The sequence below is a fragment of the Pelodiscus sinensis genome, chromosome 12 (assembly GCF_052426305.1).
Source record: "Pelodiscus sinensis isolate ZL-2025 chromosome 12, ASM5242630v1, whole genome shotgun sequence".
Lineage (NCBI taxonomy): Eukaryota > Metazoa > Chordata > Testudines > Trionychidae > Pelodiscus > Pelodiscus sinensis.
In genome coordinates this window covers 28,433,514-28,452,521 of record NC_143063.1, presented here as the reverse complement: position 1 = coordinate 28,452,521, position 19,008 = coordinate 28,433,514, and the positions used below count along the sequence as shown (strand labels likewise).

The 19,008-nt window shown below is 40.7% G+C and overlaps 1 protein-coding gene across 1 annotated transcript in view; it reads left to right on the top strand.

Moving 5' to 3' along the window:
* The window catches only part of LOC102450325 (neural-cadherin-like), a 78,102-nt gene extending 61,308 nt beyond the window's left edge, over window positions 1–16,794 (top strand). The window contains exons 26-32 of the mRNA XM_075940140.2: window positions 715–895; window positions 1,637–1,803; window positions 3,760–4,024; window positions 8,317–8,497; window positions 10,163–10,407; window positions 12,133–12,287; window positions 16,369–16,794. Of these exons, the coding sequence (XP_075796255.2) occupies window positions 715–895; window positions 1,637–1,803; window positions 3,760–4,024; window positions 8,317–8,497; window positions 10,163–10,407; window positions 12,133–12,287; window positions 16,369–16,794 (1,620 nt within the window). The remainder of the gene's footprint in view (window positions 1–714; window positions 896–1,636; window positions 1,804–3,759; window positions 4,025–8,316; window positions 8,498–10,162; window positions 10,408–12,132; window positions 12,288–16,368) is intronic.
* The last annotated feature ends 2,214 nt before the right edge of the window (window positions 16,795–19,008 follow it).

Sequence of the window (19,008 nt, the reverse complement as noted above, 5' to 3'; positions counted from 1 at the left end):
GAAATGTATTGTTGTTTGTGTTTCTCTGGAAATGTGGGAGTCCCCTGGAAAACTGGAAAAGCCTGATTTCCAGTCTGCTATGATATTGGTTGAATAGTTAGAAGATGTTTCAGACATGTGCAGCTCCCGTTAAAGTAAACCAGAACTTGGGTTCATTTTCTATTAAATGTCAGATTAATTTCAGCTTGTATCAGACACAATAGAATGGCATTGGCTGTTTTTTTTTACAAGGGTAGTATAATAAACATAACAAGCTCTCTCTCATCTGAAAATAGATGTTTCTGGAGACAGAAACTGTGCTGTTGTTTATCTCCTTATACAAGCCTTCTATTGTTTATCCATCTCTCTTGCCAGGTAACATTCCCTAACTCCCCCATTCCCACTCAATGAATTTCTGAATGTTAATGAAATATATATAGACCTATGCCAGCTCTGTTTTGAATATTGGAGTTTTCTTTTACTGTCAGTGTGTGTTGCTTGAGCATATCTGACTACAAAGGATGACCCTTAATGTTTAATATTTAAAGGTCAAACATTTTTATTAAATACACTGGAAAATAGTGCCTGTGAAAACAAAACATGGCATCAGCTGTACAAAACAGAGCGATTAGATAAAGTTGTACAGTATAGATTAGTGTAAGAGTTGATCTACAGGATAAAGTTTAACTGCTTGTTAAAACAAAATCCCAATTTTCTATGATTTTTCTCTTCAAGGTATATGACCTCGAATCTCCTGCAGAGTCCCTGAATAGCTCCCCTGGTTGCACATTGACTGATGGGAGCTGTGAGAGCATGGGTGCCTCTTCCTGTGGCATTCATGGGAGATGTCTTGGCGAGTGGGCCTCATTCAGCTGTCACTGTTTGCCAGGTTACTATGGCCACAGATGTGACAAAGGTGAAGTCTTTTTTTCCCTCTGTTATGTTACTGATGGTGCAATTTACAGCACAGAATGCATACGCTGTACCCAGTTAATGACATTTCTAACAAGGCTTTGAACATATTGATCATCCAGGGTCGTCATCTACTTTTTTTGGTTGGGCATTTTTAGTCAATCCCATCCTTCATTTTAATTCCTTTGTGAAATATGTCATTCTCATCACCACATCATCTCTTTTACACTGAGGGTTCTGCGCTGAGTCATTGGGATGGGACAGAATCAGAATTCCTCCACTGGGTGTCATAAGCATTGTATTGCTTACACTGAAAGAATATTGTTTTCTAGAGCCAAGAGGGCTACGTTTTTGGTGCAGGAGAATCTGAGATTCATCCTTGCGGTCTCAACGTGCTTGAGCAGGGATCCCTATGCAGAAAACATGCTGTCTCCCTGGGGGAAGGAGCAGCATGAGAGACCTCCTGTTCTGAGCATTTTAAACAGCAGCATTAACAGGATCCAGGTAGAGATGTGCCTGGCCATACTCAGTGGAGGAAGCTACTATGTCTTTGAAAATGAAGGCAGGGGAATAGTTACTGGGAGAACAGAGGCAGAGTCTTGAAGGAGTTCCCTGAAAAGGCATTTTTATGTCAGCACCAGGGGCCATTTTACAGGGCTGTTTACACTAATTTGGTGATCTTTGTTATACTCACATTGCTCTTTTCCTGTGGAGGGCAATTTTTACAAGTTTTTCAATTTCTTAGTTGCCAAAGAATTCACCTTTGGGCCAGGGAGCCACATTCGGTATCTGCTTCCTGTTGCTGCACCTGCCCACAGGATGCTGTTAGAGGTAATGGTCAGGACACGACAGCCCAATGGTGTCATCATGAGCATGTCTTCCCGAGCCAAGGATGAACACATCACCCTGCAGGTCAGTCTTAGATAATCTCAGCATAGAATGAGCTCAGTTCTATCTCACATATAGCCAAGTGAAACATGGATAGGCTTAAACAATGAGGCGTCCTGTTTGGGTATAAGCTTTTGGTGGTAAAAAACACATTGTCAGATGGATGAGAGAATGCTTTTGTGCTGTATGGTCCCCTAGAAAGTAAAACAAAACTAGTCCCTGAAAATCTGTACTGTACAGTTCTAATCATTCATTCTAGTAAAGTGGATCTAATTCTCCACTATTTAAACTGACCATGCACCCAAGTCATTTTATGGGCTGCAGTGGAGTGACATCAGTGTAAGACAGAAACAAAGGGATGACCATACAGCAGCATTTCTCAAACTGTGGGTTGCGATCCCCGAGGGGTTGTGAGCAACTTTGAGGGGGGACGCAGGACAGTCCATTTTGGGGGGGTTTTGGTACAGTCCGGTAAAAAAATTGAGAAAATACTGGACATATGCAATGTCTGGTATTTTCTAGTTTTTCGGCTGGGCACCCAACAGAAGGCTGGCAGGGGCGGGGGGAGTGGCTGGGAGGTGGGGCGCGATCAGTGCTGAGAGCCTCTGTTTGGGTGTGATGCCTTGGGGAGGAGGGGCTGCCCTGTACGTGCTCCTGAGTGCTGGTCAAGTGTGTGATGGAGCCGCAGCTGAACTCACTCACACTTTGCCAGGACTGTGCGTGGGATGGACAGCACCTTGGGATCTGCATGTGCCTGGGTCAGTCCTGCTCCCCACTGACTGATTCGCGCTCCCCCTGACCCCATCCCAGATGGCCAGTTTTCCCCCACTTCTCTTCCCGATCTTCCCCGGCCAGCCCCAGTGCCCCAACAGCCATGCTTCTGGCCGCCAGTTCTCCCCTCCTCCTCCTGATGTCCCGTGGCCAGCCCCGCTGCACCTGCCCCCCAGCCCCCACCAGCCCTGCTTCCCGCTGGCCAGTTCCCCCGCCTGATCTCTCCCAGCCAACTCCCCCTTTACTCGTGGAACAGTGAGGGTGTGGGGGGACAAATTAATTTAGAATTTTAGGGGGTCGCGGTATTACAATGTTTGAGAAACTCTGCCATTCAGGATAAGAACAGTGGTCCATCTACTCCAGTGTCTAATCTGAGCACTGTCTGCCAGGGCTACATGCATGTGAGCCTTGGATGTCCCACTCCTCCAGTGAGACAAAATAACTCAGTCTCCACTATTCTTTGATGACCTGTCAGGAAAGATACCAGAAGCAGTTTTTGTGATGTTGGGCTCTGCACAGGGGCTACGTCTACACTGCCATGATTTTGCGCAAGAACACTTTTGCAGAAGTTCTTGTGCAAAAACTCTTCCAGAAGACAGCGTCTACACTGGCATGTGCTTTTGCGCAAGAGCATCCTTGCCAGTGTAGACGCTCTCTTGCGCAAAAAAGCTCTGATGGTCATTTTAACCATAGGTCTTTCTTACGCAAGAAATTCATGTTGCTTGTCTACACTGGCCTCTTGTGCAAGAACAGTTGCGCAAGAGGGCTTATTCCTGAGCGGGAGCATCATAGCTCTTGCGCAAGAAGCACTGATTTCATACATTAGAATGTCAGTGTTCTTGTGCAAGAACGTGCAGACAGTGTAGACAGGCAGAAAGTTTTGGCGCAAAAGCAGGTGCTTTTGTGCAAGCTCACACCAATGTAGATAAAGCCTGAGAGTGCCAGTTTCATGTCACATAGGGTAACTAACAGCCATAAATGGCAACTGATGGGTCACTGGTGAATTGGGCTGGTTTGACTGGCAACATAAATGCGACAGCATCGAATTCTGAACTCCCTGAGCTATCCATTGTCTTTGTCTAAATGTAAGTAAATCTTTTTGTCAAGAGTGTTCATTAATTAAAAGAAATTTGGTTGAAGTAACCTGACAGATCAATTACAGGATAGAATGTGATTGTCTTCCCTAATACTTTGTTAATATTTCACAAGGTTGTACAGGGATTTTTAACGGTCTCATATAACTTGGGTGATGGAGACTATGACGTAAATCTTCCCTCCTACAATATTGATAATGGTGAATGGCATCATATCACCCTGGAGAGGATTGGAAATGAATTTACCCTTCGCCTTTATGAAGGAGGTGGGAAGAGAGAAATCCTGAGAGCAGCAGGAATATGCAAAGAGATTGTGATTGATCCCAGTAGTCTGGTCCTTGGAAACACTTACCCTGTCAATCAGAACCAAAGTTTTCAAGGTAAAGAATTCTTGGTTTAAGTGGGAGATAAGAATGTAGAAGGGATATTGGTATGAAGGGTGCACATTAAGTGAAGTTCACTTTCTCTGCACAAAGCCTGAGTTAAACAGGTGTTTTGGCACGGCAACGTTTTGGATATTTGTGAAGGAAATAAAAATCTACCCCTCATTTAGGGAAAAAGTACAGAAGAGCCCCATCCACAATTATACTTTAGCCACTGGCCTAAATCGGGGCAGTGACCCTGCACACCTCAGAGGTTTGTGGCAAAAGCTTCTGTGTGTAATTGGAAATCCACTGGTTGCAACCCTCTCCAGTCACACTCCAGATTCCTCCCGTGAATTAGTTATGCAAGCCTGGATCTACTCTGTGCATCCATTTTGCAACTGCCAACCCCCACAAAGCAGAACTGTAGCAGTTTGCTACATCTGGGGCAGCTCCTAAATTGCTGGGCAAATTACTTTATTGTGATACACATTGTTGATTGCACAGCACATTGCAACACAGATCTTAAACACTGTTAGGAAAACAGCAACAGGCTATATGGATTTTTTGGATTACTGGGGCTCATAGTCTCCAGTCTGAAAGGTTATAATGGAGTCAGCTGGAATGTTTGTTAAAGTAGAGTTAAGAAGGTTTTAAATATGTATCAACAATGGAAAGGGAAAAGGTTGATTGTTGAATGTTGTCAATTGAAAAGCAAACAGCTCATCAAAGCAGGAAATGCAAAATTAAGGTTACAAAAAGAGGATGCAGGGAAACATGGAGCTAAGGTGGGGTGAGCAATAATTTTAGATGTGGGGGCCACTTCATTCATTTTTGAAGTGGCCCTGGGCCCTCCCAGAAGAGGCAGGGCCTCTGGTGGAAGGAGCGGGGACAGGACATTTCCATGCTCCCTCTCCCACAGACCTTGATTGGCCTGGGTGTGGGAAAGCATGTGAAGTCTTTGCCTTCGCCCTCCCTCCACCTAGTGAGAACTGCCAGCTGTTCAGAACAGTTGGCGGTTCCCTCTAGGCACCCACCCCCTTGCAGGGCAGGAGGAGACTTCATGCACTCCCCTGTCCCGAGGCCAATCAGAGTTTGGGGTCTGGAGGAGCACACTAAGTATCTTGCTTTCTGCCTCTGCCCTGCAAGGGGCACACGGCACTTGTAGGGTGGGGTCAGGGAACAGGAGACTTTGCATGCTCCTCCCACCCCTAGGCCCTGATTGGCTGGGGAGCGGCAGGGCATCTGCAGGCTGGATCCACCAACTTGGCAGGCCGGATCTGGCTCGCAGAGGCCCCTTTGCCCACCCCTGAGCTAAGGGTACTCCAACCAACCTCTATCTTCATTATTGGCACACAATATTGGCATATCCCACTACAGTGCACAGACAAATGTATAATCTGGGCATCACTCCCTTCTCCTATCTGCCATCTCCATGATCAGTGGCTTGCCTTCAGTTAATCCTCCTGCGGCCAGATAGTAACATCTCTGGGGAGGAATTGTTATACCAAATAAAAGCAAGCAGGATCTTATGAGGGGGATAAGGCAAAAAGCCACATTTATTGTAAAGATAATAATAAAAAAATAAAGAAAAGTTTCAAGCAAACAACGTTGTTTAACTACTTATTCCTGTCACTACTTAACCCTTATATATATATATATATAAACATTCATTCATACATCCATTCATTCAAGTTCTGTGTATAGTTACCAGCCTGGAAGTGGCTTGTGACAGAATACTGGCCAGGTACTCTGTACACAAGTGATGGTAGTGGGGAGCGAAGTCCTGATCAGATGCGCATCTGAAGCTCCTGGTAGGCTGGCAGCAGAACCTTGGACTCTCATTCCATAGTTTTTTAGTCCAGTTCTTACAGGAATTTCTTCCTATGCCAGTCTATGGAAATTGCTGCATCATGCGGATGTCTCCAGGGTGGCTGCCAGGTGCTTGTCAGTGATCTCATCGGGTGGACCTCCAGTACTTGGTTTTCTCCACTTGACACCTTTTGGTTGCACTGGCACCTGACGCCTTCTTCAGCCCTTTGTTGCTGTATTCTCAGGCTGGCACCTCTCAGAACCATTCATTAATTGTACACGCACTCTCTCTCTTACATACATTCCCTAATTAATATTTCCCATACAGTATTTCGTATAATAACAACTTTACATATTCAAGAGTTGTAGTTACAAAAGTTTCTGGGTGGTATTGCTTAAAACATTCTCTGAGTGCTGAGTAAAGTTACAATGTTTTAAAGAGAACAGGCGTCAATTATGTAACAATGCCCTTAGTCAATTACAGGGCTTGGCTCCCATAGCAGAGTTAGTGGCTTGACAGTGCATTCTTACAATGTATCTCTGCAATGTCAATTTCAAGCAGCCCCTTGCACAAGCTTGAGCATGCCCTGGGACACAGAGGGGGGGCTGTTTCTGGCTACATAGGATTATATTCTTAACAGTTCTAAGTTACATGACCTAATACATTATATTCTAAAGGGGCAATAATAATAATAAATCTAAACATTTAACAATCTTAACAAATAATAATAATAATAATAATAATAAGAAGAAGAAGAAGAAGAAGAATTAATAATAAATCTAAACACTTTAAGTTGTGGGGAACAAATTATGGGGAGTCACTTCCATTTGGGGGAATCATTTTCAATACATTAATATGTTATCCCTACAGAATTATCTGATGGATGAAACATAGGACTGGGAATCTCAAAACTAGGTTCCTATATTCTGTTTTACAAATGCAGTCATTATTATAATTTTTTTTATTGGTAGTGCATCTGCATTTGCTTCAATCATTATTGTTTTTTTTTTGTTCTTGTATGAAAGTCCCTTCATAAACTGCCGTTTGTTTTCACCTCTGCCACTCCTACTCCCTGAGACACAGGTAAATAGTGAAAAAATATACATCCTCTCCTCCTGGTTATTTGAACCCTCCCTTAAAAATCATAATAAAATGGTGAAATGGTAACTGGTGCTGGTGTCCCTCACCAAATCACATACAGACCTAGCGTATGTCTACACTACCACCCTAGTTCAAACTAGGGTGTTTAATGTAGGCAACCGGAGTTGCAAATGAAGCCCGGGATTTGAATTTCCCGGGCTTCATTTGCATATTGCCGGGCGCCACCATTTTTAAATGTCCGCTAGTTCAGACTCCGTGCCTGCGGCTACACGCGGCACGAACTAGGTAGTTCGGATTAGGCTTCCTATTCCGAACTACCGGTACACACTAGGAAGCCTAATCCGAACTACCTAGTTCGTGCTGCGTGTGGCTGTGGACACGGAGTCCGAACTAGCGGACATTTAAAAATGGTGGCACCCGGCAATATGCAAATGAAGCCTGGGAAATTCAAATCCCGGGCTTCATTTGCAACTCCAGTTGCCTACATTAACCACCCTAGTTCGAACTAGGGTGGTAGTGTAGACATACCCCTAGATACTAACTGGGATGCAACTCTAGATATGAGTCAACAGTGTGCCCTTGTAGCCAAGAAGACTAATGGCAGATTAGGGTACATTAGGAGGAATATTTCCAGCAGATCTAGAGAAGTTACTATTCCCCTTTATTCAGCATTGGTGAGGCCACATCTTGAGTATTGTGTCCAGTTCTGGGCTCCCCACTACAGAAAGGATGTGGATGCATTGGAGAGGGTCCAATGGCGGGCAACCAAAATGATTAGGGGGTTGGAGCACATGACCTACGAGGAGATGCTGAGGGATTTGGGCTTATTTAGTCTGCAGAAGAGAAGAGTGAGGGGGGATTTGATAGCAGCCTTCAACTTCCTGAAGGGAGGTTCCAAAGAGGGTGGAGAGAGGCTGTTCTCAGTAGTGATGGATGGCAGGACAAGGCCATCTCAAGTTACAGTGAGGGAGGACTAGGTTGGCTATTAGGAAAAACTATTTCACTAAGAGGGTGTTTAAGTATTGGAATGGGTTACATAGGGAGGTAGTCTCCATCCCTAGAGGTTTTTAATTCTCAGCTTGACAAAACACTGGCTGGGATGATTTAATTGGGATTGGTCCTGTTTTGGGCAAGGGGCTGGACTCGATGCTCTCCTGAGGTCTTTTCCAGCCCTATGATTCTTTGATTCTAAAGTTTGCATATTGGGAGTTGATTTATATCGAATGGTCTGGCTCAAAACCCTACCTCTAACTCCCCTAAAGTTTGGAGATATAACTTTGTCTTCTCGACCCATCTTTCAATACATTCTCAGCCTGATAGTACTGACAGCTGTTTCATATAGGTCTTCTTGCCGAACAGCTCTCAAAACCCAAATCCCTCTTGTTTTTTGCCTTAGGATGTATGAAGGATGTCAGATTTAATAATTACAGGCTGCCTCTGGATACTCACACTAAGGAGCTGGTGTCAGTATTAAGTGCCCAAGGAGTGAAAGAAGGCTGCTCTTCAGAGGCTTGCAGGAACAACCCCTGTAGCCATCCGTTTACTTGTATCGACTTGTGGATGATGCATGAATGCAGGTAATTAGGGGATGCAAGAGCATAGAAAATGCCAGGGCAATGTAGGAGGGCTGTCTGTTGAAGTGTGTAAGTTGGAAAGAGTCCTCTGCATAGCATCATCCAGTTCAACAATAGTGAAATACAGGGCCAAATTCCACGCTTACTTATGCTGCTGCAACCTCATGAGCTTCAGCAGAGCTTACTGATGTAAATCAGAGCAGTCCCTTTCAACCAGATCCTTAGCTGGTATAAAATGGTGTTATCACCATTGACTGAAATTAAGGTAAGCAGATTAACACCAGCTGGACATTCGGCTTTCTGCTTGATTAAAGCTGCTCATGGAATATAAAAAATACAGAGCTGTTTGACCCACTTTTGGAAAACTGAAATTGGGAAGTAATATGGATTGATTGTGCTAATAGATTTCTAAAATGAATAGCTCTGAAGATGGCTTGGATAATAATGTTTTTGTGTGTGTCAGATGCCCTTTATACAACATAAAAAGTTAGGCATAAATCATAGGATACAGCATTCACTATAGAATGTATCTTGTTATACTAAGTTCATAAGAACATGCTACATTGAACATTCATTATTATGGGATAATCAAAATTGTGATAATGCTTGAAGTGACTTTACAAAATCCTGTTTTTCAACACATATTTTCCTGCGAAATCTAAAAGGATTTTATCCATATCCACAGTTAACTCCTGATGAGTTGAATTCCTTAAACAAACAAACAAACAAACAAACAAACAAACAAACAAATAAATATAAAGCTAGCTCAAACTAGGAGAAAACTAAAAACCAGGAGACCAGGAGAAAACTAAAAACATTAAATTTTGTGTTTAGGCCGATGGTCTAAATGACAAGGTTCAGCTGGATGCAGTTTCAAAGAGTCAAAGTGTTCCTAAAAGTTATTGCTTGAGAATGGAAACACCAGCCCATTCTTCATTCTTAAGATAGCTTCACTGCAAAATTAACTCAAGTTACCTCTCGAGTTAGCCTTGCCTGAATGAGAATAGCCAGGCATTAAAACAGCAGAGGGATTATGTTAGCAGTTGATGAGTTGTGCTGACTGGAGCTGGATCTTGTACCCCCTGATGTGCCAGCTGATTCAAGTTAAAAGCATCACCACTCTCAAGTAATGGTTTTTTTTCTGTAGATGATTAGGGACAACTCTTGAGTTATTAAACTGGAGTTAACTCTGAAATAAAGACGACTCCTTAGTACACTATTGTACTAATGCTGTTCTAATAAGAATTGTATACGTGTTTTTTGTAAAAAAACAACCTTTAGAGGTGTGGAGCTTTCCTAAGCTGGGGAAACACAGGAGGGGTTAACATCATCTTACAGCACGTTAGATCTGCAAATCCTGCATTTGATCACATACTTGTTCTTAGCAGTCCGTCTCACTAGCATTCCCATAAGTAAGTGGTTGGAAGACTGGGCCATTATTTTTGTCTTTGTTTCCTTAAAGAGACAAACTCTTTTGCCTCTTCTCTGACTACCCTGAGACCATTCATGAGGGTAAACACTGCGAAAGTAGGAACTTCATGTAAGACAACTCAGTAGACTGTATTCAGACATATAGCATGTGTCCCTAGGCTGGTATAGGATTATCAGTGCTCTTTCATGACTTCTGTTACAAGTTTTATTGTTTTACTCTTGGTTTTGTCTTTCTAGTTGCCCTCTGGGACACATGATCATGGAGAATGCCACAGGCAGGCACTGTATCTATACCATATGTGCTAAAAGACCCTGTAACTTTGGCACATGTATCTCCCAGTCTCCTACCAAGTTCCGATGTCATTGTCCTGATGGCTACACTGGCCCCTACTGTGAAATCACACTGGCAATCTTTCACAAGGATGCAGGCTTGAGCTTCAGTTCCATGTTTGCCATCTGCATTTGCTTTTTGGCACTTTTAGGTAGTTATGGCAACTACATCTTATACTACCTTTGGTGATTTAATTCATACATCCTCTATTGTCCTGGAAACTCATCATGTTGTCTTCCTGTGAAAATTTACTTCTTTGTGGACACTGGGCTTAGCCTTTACTGTTTCGTCTTTCTCTCTGTTCCATCCACCAATGCTGTCACTTTTCATCCCTGTCTTCAAAAGTTTTATTGGTAATTGGCATTGATTGAACTGTAGAAAGCCCTGGCAGTTTTCTGATTTTTATTTTTTTGGCATTTCATTTTCAAGAAACTGTTCAGAGGGCACAAGGCAAATTCAGTCAATATCTAGAAAAAAGATTGCTAGGAGAAAGCCATTATTTAAAATACAACTAGTCATGGAACAGATTATTTCAGCCCATGAGAAATAAATTGTCACTGAGAGTAGATTTTGACTTCTGGATGTCAACTAGGAGCATGCTTATTTTAAATATCCAGCCAACTGTAAGTTATCATAGTGTAAATAATTCAGAAGCTGCTGGTTTGTTATATAAATTTGTTATATGTGAGTATCTCAGAATCAGATTCCATTAAAAAAATTGGCAAAGGATTGTTGCATATGGTGAGATCTATATATCACATTCTGGTAAACTGCAGAATGAAAATGTAAACACAGAAATCTCAAAATAACTTATGAACAATTTATAAAAAATGCTCATTCTCACAGCAAATACATTTTAAATTGAATGCCATAAAGGCCCCATCCTGTTCTTACAGAAATTGCTGTGGAGTCTTGACATCGACACCAATGGGATCAGAAGTAGGCTGTAAGAAAGGATTTTATTATGAATTTTTACAGGAAAGATGATAACAAAATGTATTGTATTTACATAATGTTAATAAATATCTTCACTATATTAGAAGTTTTTACAATTTTCAGCATGTAAATTGCAACCAAACATAATTTTTCTAATTATATAAACTTGCAGATGTTAAGGCATAAACATGTGCCTGAATTATTTTTTCTAATAAAGTGTGTGATGCACAATTCAATTCCCTTTGTCTCATGTCATCTTATGCTTCATTTCTGTCTTGTTCACAGAATTGTCTCTCTTCCTCAGAACTCATCTTCATCAGTTTTTGTGCTACACCTTTGTATGCATTTTCTGTTAAGCTTCAAGTCTGTCCAAGTCAGTACGGTAAAGAGATACTTTGATCTTAAATAACCATTTCTGCATGCCATTCAGTTCTTCAGTAGTTACTAACTTTGTAATAAGGGAAAACCTCAAGGCTTATCTTTGATATTGCTTGCAACTATATTTACCATTAATGGAAGAAATGCTCAAAGCAAAAGAAGAGCTGATCACTACAGCTGATGATTTTATGAGGTTGTCTTTTAAAGGGCCAGAATCCACTTTCTTTACACTAGCTTTAAACCAGTGTACCCACTTTGGCTAACTCATTAAAGGTATTTAGGCATCTAACTTCAATTGAAAGCAGTGGGAGCTAAACTTCTAAATATCTGCAAGGATCTGGGCAACTGATTTCAATGAAGTTTCTTTTGGTTTACAATGATGTGAGGGCAGACTCAGGTGCTCAGTGTGAAGACTGAAACCATTCTACCCATTTCACTTCAGACTGGCTATCAATATCAAGTGATAAACAATTAGTGTCTTTATCACACTGCAATATTTTTTTTAAAGTCTCGGTTTAATTTCTGAATGATCACTCTCTGCTTCACTCCTGTGTGTGTACAGTTCTGTTCAGTGGTGCCTTCCTGTGGACTCGCTGGAAAAGTCACAAAGGTTTGAACAGAGGAGTGTACCATGTCTCTGCCTATCATAATGACCTGGAGGACATCAGAGAAAATATCCTCAACTATAATGAAGAAGGGGGTGGGGAGCAGGATCAAGTAAGGATCACTCCATTAAATCAATATGATACAAGTGGGCTAGTGGTTCCCCAATCTAGTGAAACACTAGGGAATCAGTTGTGCTCCTTGACCTCAGGTCTGCTTACATTACTGCAAGTGACTGATGAACTTATTTGTAAGGTTGCATGTGGTATTTTTTTTTACAAATGGATACATAAATGTCTATAAAAGTTTAGTGATAGAAATGTAGCCGTGTTAGTCTGGTGTAGCTGAAACAAAACACAGGACTATGTAGCACTTTAAAGACTAACAAGATGGTTTATTAGGTGATGAGCTTTCGTGGGCCAGGCCCACTTCCTCAGATCAAATAGTGGAAGAAAATTGTCACAACCATATATACCAAAGGATACAATTAAAAAAATGAACACATATGAAAAGGACAAATCACATTGCAGAACAGGAGGAGGATGGCTGGGGGGGGGGGCAGGGGAGTAAATGTCTGTGAGCTAATGATATTAGAGGTCATAATTGGGGAAGCTATCTTTGTAATGGGTAAGCTATCCCCAATTATCACCTCTAATATCATTAGCTCACAGACATTTACCTCCCCCTCATCCCCCTTCTGTTCTGAAATTTGATTTGTCCTTTTCATGTGTGTTCATTTTTTTAATTGTATCCTTTGGTATATATGGTTGTGACAATTTTCTTCCACTATTTGATCTGAGGAAGTGGGTCTGGCCCACGAAAGCTCATCACCTAATAAACCATCTTGTTAGTCTTTAAAGTGCTACATAGTCCTGTTTTTTATAAAAGTTTAATTTGCCTTAAAGCAGAAGTACCTTTGTGAGTGGTTATAAATGCTTGTAGGATGAGTTTAGCAGTTAAAGAATTTATGGGTGATCCTTTTCTGACTAAATGCTTTGGAGGCTCTTCTGTTGTCAGTTGCAATTACTGCTGTAGTGATAAGGTTTTGGAAAACTCTAACATGAAATCTCCCTATGGATCAGCTCTTTTAATGACACTTTAATGACACTCAGTTTTTATTAATTAAGGGATGCTGGCACTATTATATATTTTTTTAGCTAAAGCTTTTTAGCTCTTAGAATAAATTACTTGGGCCCTTTCTGTTCCCCTCTCCCATGGGAAGAGAAGATAATTCCAGAATATAAAACTGTTGTTGCACTTTTAATATACAACACTCCTCACTAATATGAGCTAATTCTCACATTTCCATGTGTCCTGCACCTGGATTACCAGAGTTGACTTATATTGCCATCCAAAATATGTAAACAATAATTAGAGACTTGTTAATTTTTACATTTCCAGATAATTTTCCTGAATAATTAATGGTTGTTATGTCATAAACAGTAAGACAACTGCCTTTTTTAAAACACTTGATTTAATCTAGAGGAAGGTGCAACAATATTTCCGAGCTGTGGTTGGCCTGCTGCAAGTGCTAAATAACAAAGAAAACATAACTTGAAAATAGCATTAAAATCTGAATACTTAAACTTCTGATTAAATAAGCAAAAAGTTTTGATATATTAAAATGTATATTGAACATATATGGGAACCATTTGAAAAAAATCTTTCATTTGTAAAATGTCGTCAAATTTTTGATGAATTACTGTGAACACACTTTTATGCCTAAGGGGATATTTTTCAAGCGGCATATAGATCCTGTTAGTTTCAATAAGATTTTCTCCTGTGCTACCCTTGCACATTTGCCATATAGATATTAAGGAAATAATGTTTTTAACACAGGTCTCCAGGAGTTTTTCCAAGAAGAATTAAAGAATATTCTGCAGCAAAATTAAATACACTAATAAATGCCCCCTAATCACTTAAGTGTGAAGGCAGACAGAATTAATATTGGCTTCACTGAGATCTTACTGTAGAAGGCCATTTCTCAATTATTCAGCTTTTTTAATCTGTGGAGACCTTGGCCAAAATCTTCATAAATGGTTACTGATTTAGAGTGCCTGATTCTTGGTCCAGAATTTCAAAACTAAGCACCCCACAGCTTCATATGAATTAAATGGCTGCAATCCAATGTTATCTTAAAAATGAACATAAGAATGTATGCACAGAAAAGACAACTCATGAATTTCACATTTGCTAGCTGAGGGCAGAACTGGAGAAACAAATGGGATCAATGCTGAGTTTCTATATTTGAAAGCTAGGGAATGTGCCTTTGAGGAATAAGGATTTTACAGCAAAGAGTAGTAAATCAATAGTGCATGGCTGGACAAAATACTTAACACTGTTTAGTGTTGAGCTGTGTTAACACTGGCTGGGAAGCAAGGGCCAAGGATAATCTTTGGTATTATAAATTGCCTGATTTTTTTATACATATAGGGATAAAGATCTATCTATCTATCTATCTATCTATCTATCTATCTATCTATCTATCTATCTATCTATCTACACAAAATGGAATCATTTCATTTTAAGAAACAGAAAATGCAATCAAAACATGATTTTAGTATGACTAAATTCACTGAAGACCTGATCCTTAACTCTGCTCAGGCACGCACTGACCTAATTTTGGAAGGGCCAAAAACTGCAGCATTCTGTTTTGAGAGTTTTGCCTGAGTTAGAAATTCACAATTGGATTATATAATACTTAGTACTGATTTACACTTATTTAGTACTTTTCATCTTCAAGAGACGTGTGAACATGCTTAACATGCCATGTGGTTATCACATCATCCATCAGCCAAATACAGCAACTTCTCTGAAATGGAAATAAAGACTAAAGGCTAGTCTGCACTAGAAACACAATCTGTACCAATGCTGCTGTAACATTATAGCATATTGGGTGAAAATAATCTGTTGCTGGGAAGCAAACTCTTCAGTTGGCATAATAAAACCACTTTCACAGAGTAATATCCACACTTGTGCTTAGATTAGTGTAACTTGTCACTTATGTGTGTGTAGGGGGGCTTATTCACACTCCTGAGTGACATAATTACACTGACATCATTAAGCTAATGTATATTTTAGCATGATTTGCTGATGTAAAAGTAGTATTTTGGAATGTAAAAATTGACAGCTCCAAATTGATGTTCTCTAGCTTTAGCTGAAAAGCATGAGCCATTCAAAGAATTATTATTTGGCTACATGACAGGTGCTGCATATAGCACAGGCACTTCAAACGTATCCTCAGGGCCTGTAAATGTACCTAGAAAGACCATCTTTTGAAATGAAAAGATAACCCACATAATCAATGTTTTGTCTATTTTTTGAAACTGGCCCCAATTAGTGTATATTGTTTTATTTATGCAGACAGCTGTTCACTGGAAACTGGACTGGAACTTCAAATAACTGTCAGACAGTGGTAGCACATCAACCACTATCATGATAGTGATTGATAGCCAGCTTTAGAAACAAAAGATTCTCTATTCTATTTGCAGCAACCTGCTCCACACATTCCTCTCACTAACTAGCTCCACAGTTCAAATAAATGTTACAGAAATACACGTGGAAGGTGTCTCAATCATGAATTCATCAGTTACATCAACTTTCTTTGAAACATACCCCAGTTGCCCTTCTAACCTTGTGGCTGGGTTCAGCCAGATCTGAATTAGAAAACAATCATGTTAATCATCTTTATTTGTCTTCTAATAGAAAATTAAACTTGAGTTTGAACAGGCTGCCTCTGAATCAGCACTTATGTGTGTTGGTAGTAATGGCAAGATAGAAGGAAGTACATGTAGGAATTAATCTAAAGCAGAGCAAAAGGTTTGTTCCCTTCCATAAAGATTTTTATCCTTCTCAGTGCTAGAGAAGAATATTTATTTTGGAAAAAAAAATATAGAGTGAACGTAAACCTAAATATCTCCATTACAACTGCATTAAGAGAAAGCTGCATTTGTTCATTAAGACATATAAAGTGTTCTCTGGCATTCCTATAGCTCTCCCCAGGCACTAGTTACATTAATGGGCCAGTAAAGTACACTCTCCATTGTCTTCTTGCTCTAGCGTGGTGTTCAGCTCAAATCTAAAGACTATTTGTGAATGTTTTCTTTCCATGACAACAATATGGTTAGTCCATTAAAGCATAAACAGTTGGGGGCTACAGTGAATGTTCATTTAACAGGATAATTTTTCTCTCCAGGATGCTTACAACATGGCAGAACTCCAGATGTCTCTTCAAACTAGCCCAGCCTACTCTCTTTCTCTCTACAAGAAGAAAGGGAAACTATCAGAGCTGAACTGTCCCTTGAGTGGCAATGTGGCACCAACCCCACAGGAGCAGCTAAAAGCATTTGCAGCTAGCAGGAACTCCTCCTTTACCAATGAAGACTTTGGTCATTATCTGTCAGATGTTGTTAGGGATGTTGACCAGCAGCCACAGGCCTTGCCCCACGATTCCCTGCAGGTATATTACACAGAGGGAGAGGGCTCAGTAGCCAGCAGTCTCAGTTCCCTTGATTACTCTGGACTAGATGAGGAGATGGTATATGATGACATGAAAGAGTGGGGACCAAAGTTTGAAAAATTAAGTGAATTATATTCACACAAGGAGACAGAGGACATGTAGATTCCTATATTTACTTTTCTTGAAATTTTGAAAGCAATCATGAAGAGCTAGTCAATTTTTCATGAATTTGCTATGATGATATGCATGAAAACCCTCTTTGATGGTTGTTGGATACAGTCCAAATGCCCACTAAAGAGCCTTTTTTTTTAATCTAGAAGATAACATTCCAAAATAGGAGTTAAAACTCCAGACCTATTAGCCTTTTCTCTGTTTGTCCAGCAACTAAATGGAAAAAATAAAGAACTGGGAACACCTTAAAAAAGTAGTAATTGACATGTGATGCTGAGAAGTAAATGTCTCCTTTACTACAATTAATAAAGGCCTTTCCAGGGCTTTGTGTTCTAGCAAGGTAATTGTTAGAACGCAAAGAGAACCAGTATTAGACATATTGCATTCACATAGCACCTTATAGGAATATTGTCAACTGTCTGGAAAGCATGTCTTTTGTTCACCTCCTTCTGGCCTAAAATATAAATTGTACCATATACAATCTTGTCCTCTGAATTAACAGTTTGAACAAAATGTTCACTTAAATATAGTAGCCTTCATTTCAGGGGTGTTGCCTGGGTGTAGCTGAAAACACAATTGGGTCTTACCTTTGATTATAATTTTGAAATTCCTTTGTGCCATGGTACAAAGAAAGAGGCTGAATTTGAGCTCATAGAAAGAAATCAGCTACTTATAGCCAAACCTTTCATTTGGTATTCCTTTTTTTTAAAAGCATTAACTTAGAAATGTGAGACAAATACCAGAACCTGCTTAAAGCTTATGAAACAAGTTGATTTCACTGTTTTGTTAAAACTCCATCTTACTGAAATATGACCAAACTGTCAGGCTACGTCTAGACTGGCCCCTTCTTTGGAAGAGGCATGCTAATTTCTAACTTTGGAATAGGAAAATCCGTGGGGGATTTAAATATTCCCCGCGGGATTAAAATAAACATGGCCGCCGCTTTTTTTCCGGCTTGGGGAAAAGCCAGAAAAGAGCGTCCAGACTGGCACGATCCTCCAGAATAAAGCCCTTTTCCGGAGGATCTCTTATTCCTACTTGCAAGAGATCCTCCGGAAAAGGGCTTTATTCCGGAGGATCGCGCCAGTCTGGACGCTCTTTTCCGGCTTTTCCCCAAGCCGGAAAAAAAGCGGCGGCCATGTTTATTTAAATTCCGCGGGGGATATTTAAATCCCCCGCGCATTTCCCTATTCCAAAGTTAGAAATTAGCATGCCTCTTCCGAAGAAGGGGCCAGTCTAGACGTAGCCTCAAGGTACGGAGAAAGATTTGGATTTAAATATCACGGCTGTGTCTAGACTGGCCAGTTTTTCCGGAAAATCAGCCGCTTTTCCGGAAAAACTTGCCAGCTGTCTACACTGGCTGCTTGAATTTCGGCAAAAGCACTGACGATCTCATGTAAGATTGTCAGTGCTTTTGCGGAAATACTATGCTGTTCCCGTTCAGGCAAAAGTCTTTTTCTGAAAAACTTTTGCGCGAAAGGACCAGTGTAGACAGCAGAGATTTGTTTTCCGCAAAAAAGCCCCTATCGCGAAAATGGTGATCGGGGCTTTTTTGCGGAAAAGCGCGTCTCGATTGGCTACGGACGCTTTTCTGCAAAAAGTGCTTTTGCGGAAATGCGTCCTGCCAATCTAGATGCTCTTTTCCGAAAATGCTTTTAATGGAAAAGTTTTCCGTTAAAAGCATTTCCGGAAAATCATGTCAGTCTAGACGTAGCCCACCAGTTTTAGAGGCTTTGGACCCACCATTACAGTTTGAACTCTTTGAACACCGTTAGGCTACATCTATACTGTAGCCTTCTTGAGGAAAAGCATATGCAAATGAAGCGTGGCATGGAATATTGCCGCGCTTCATTTGCATAAGTAATTAGCAGCCATTTTGCGCAAAAGCCTCTTGCGCAAAAACGGTTGCTCATTACTTATGCAAATGAAACGCGGCAATATTCCATGCCACACTTAATTTGCATATGCTTTTCCGCAAGAAGGCTACAGTATAGACGTAGCCTTGGATAAATTTGCATCGCTAACCATGTCAGGCAATCCTGACCTTGTTTGTGCCTATGCCGCATCACTGACTATACTGTCGCCGCATGAGTGTGGGAGAAAACTTCATTTTGCCCTTGTTCTGGGGGTTTAGAGATGCAAACACTTTCTGGGAAGAAAAAAAATGCTTTCAGTGAAAACAAAAGTAGAGTTTTTCTTCTGAGT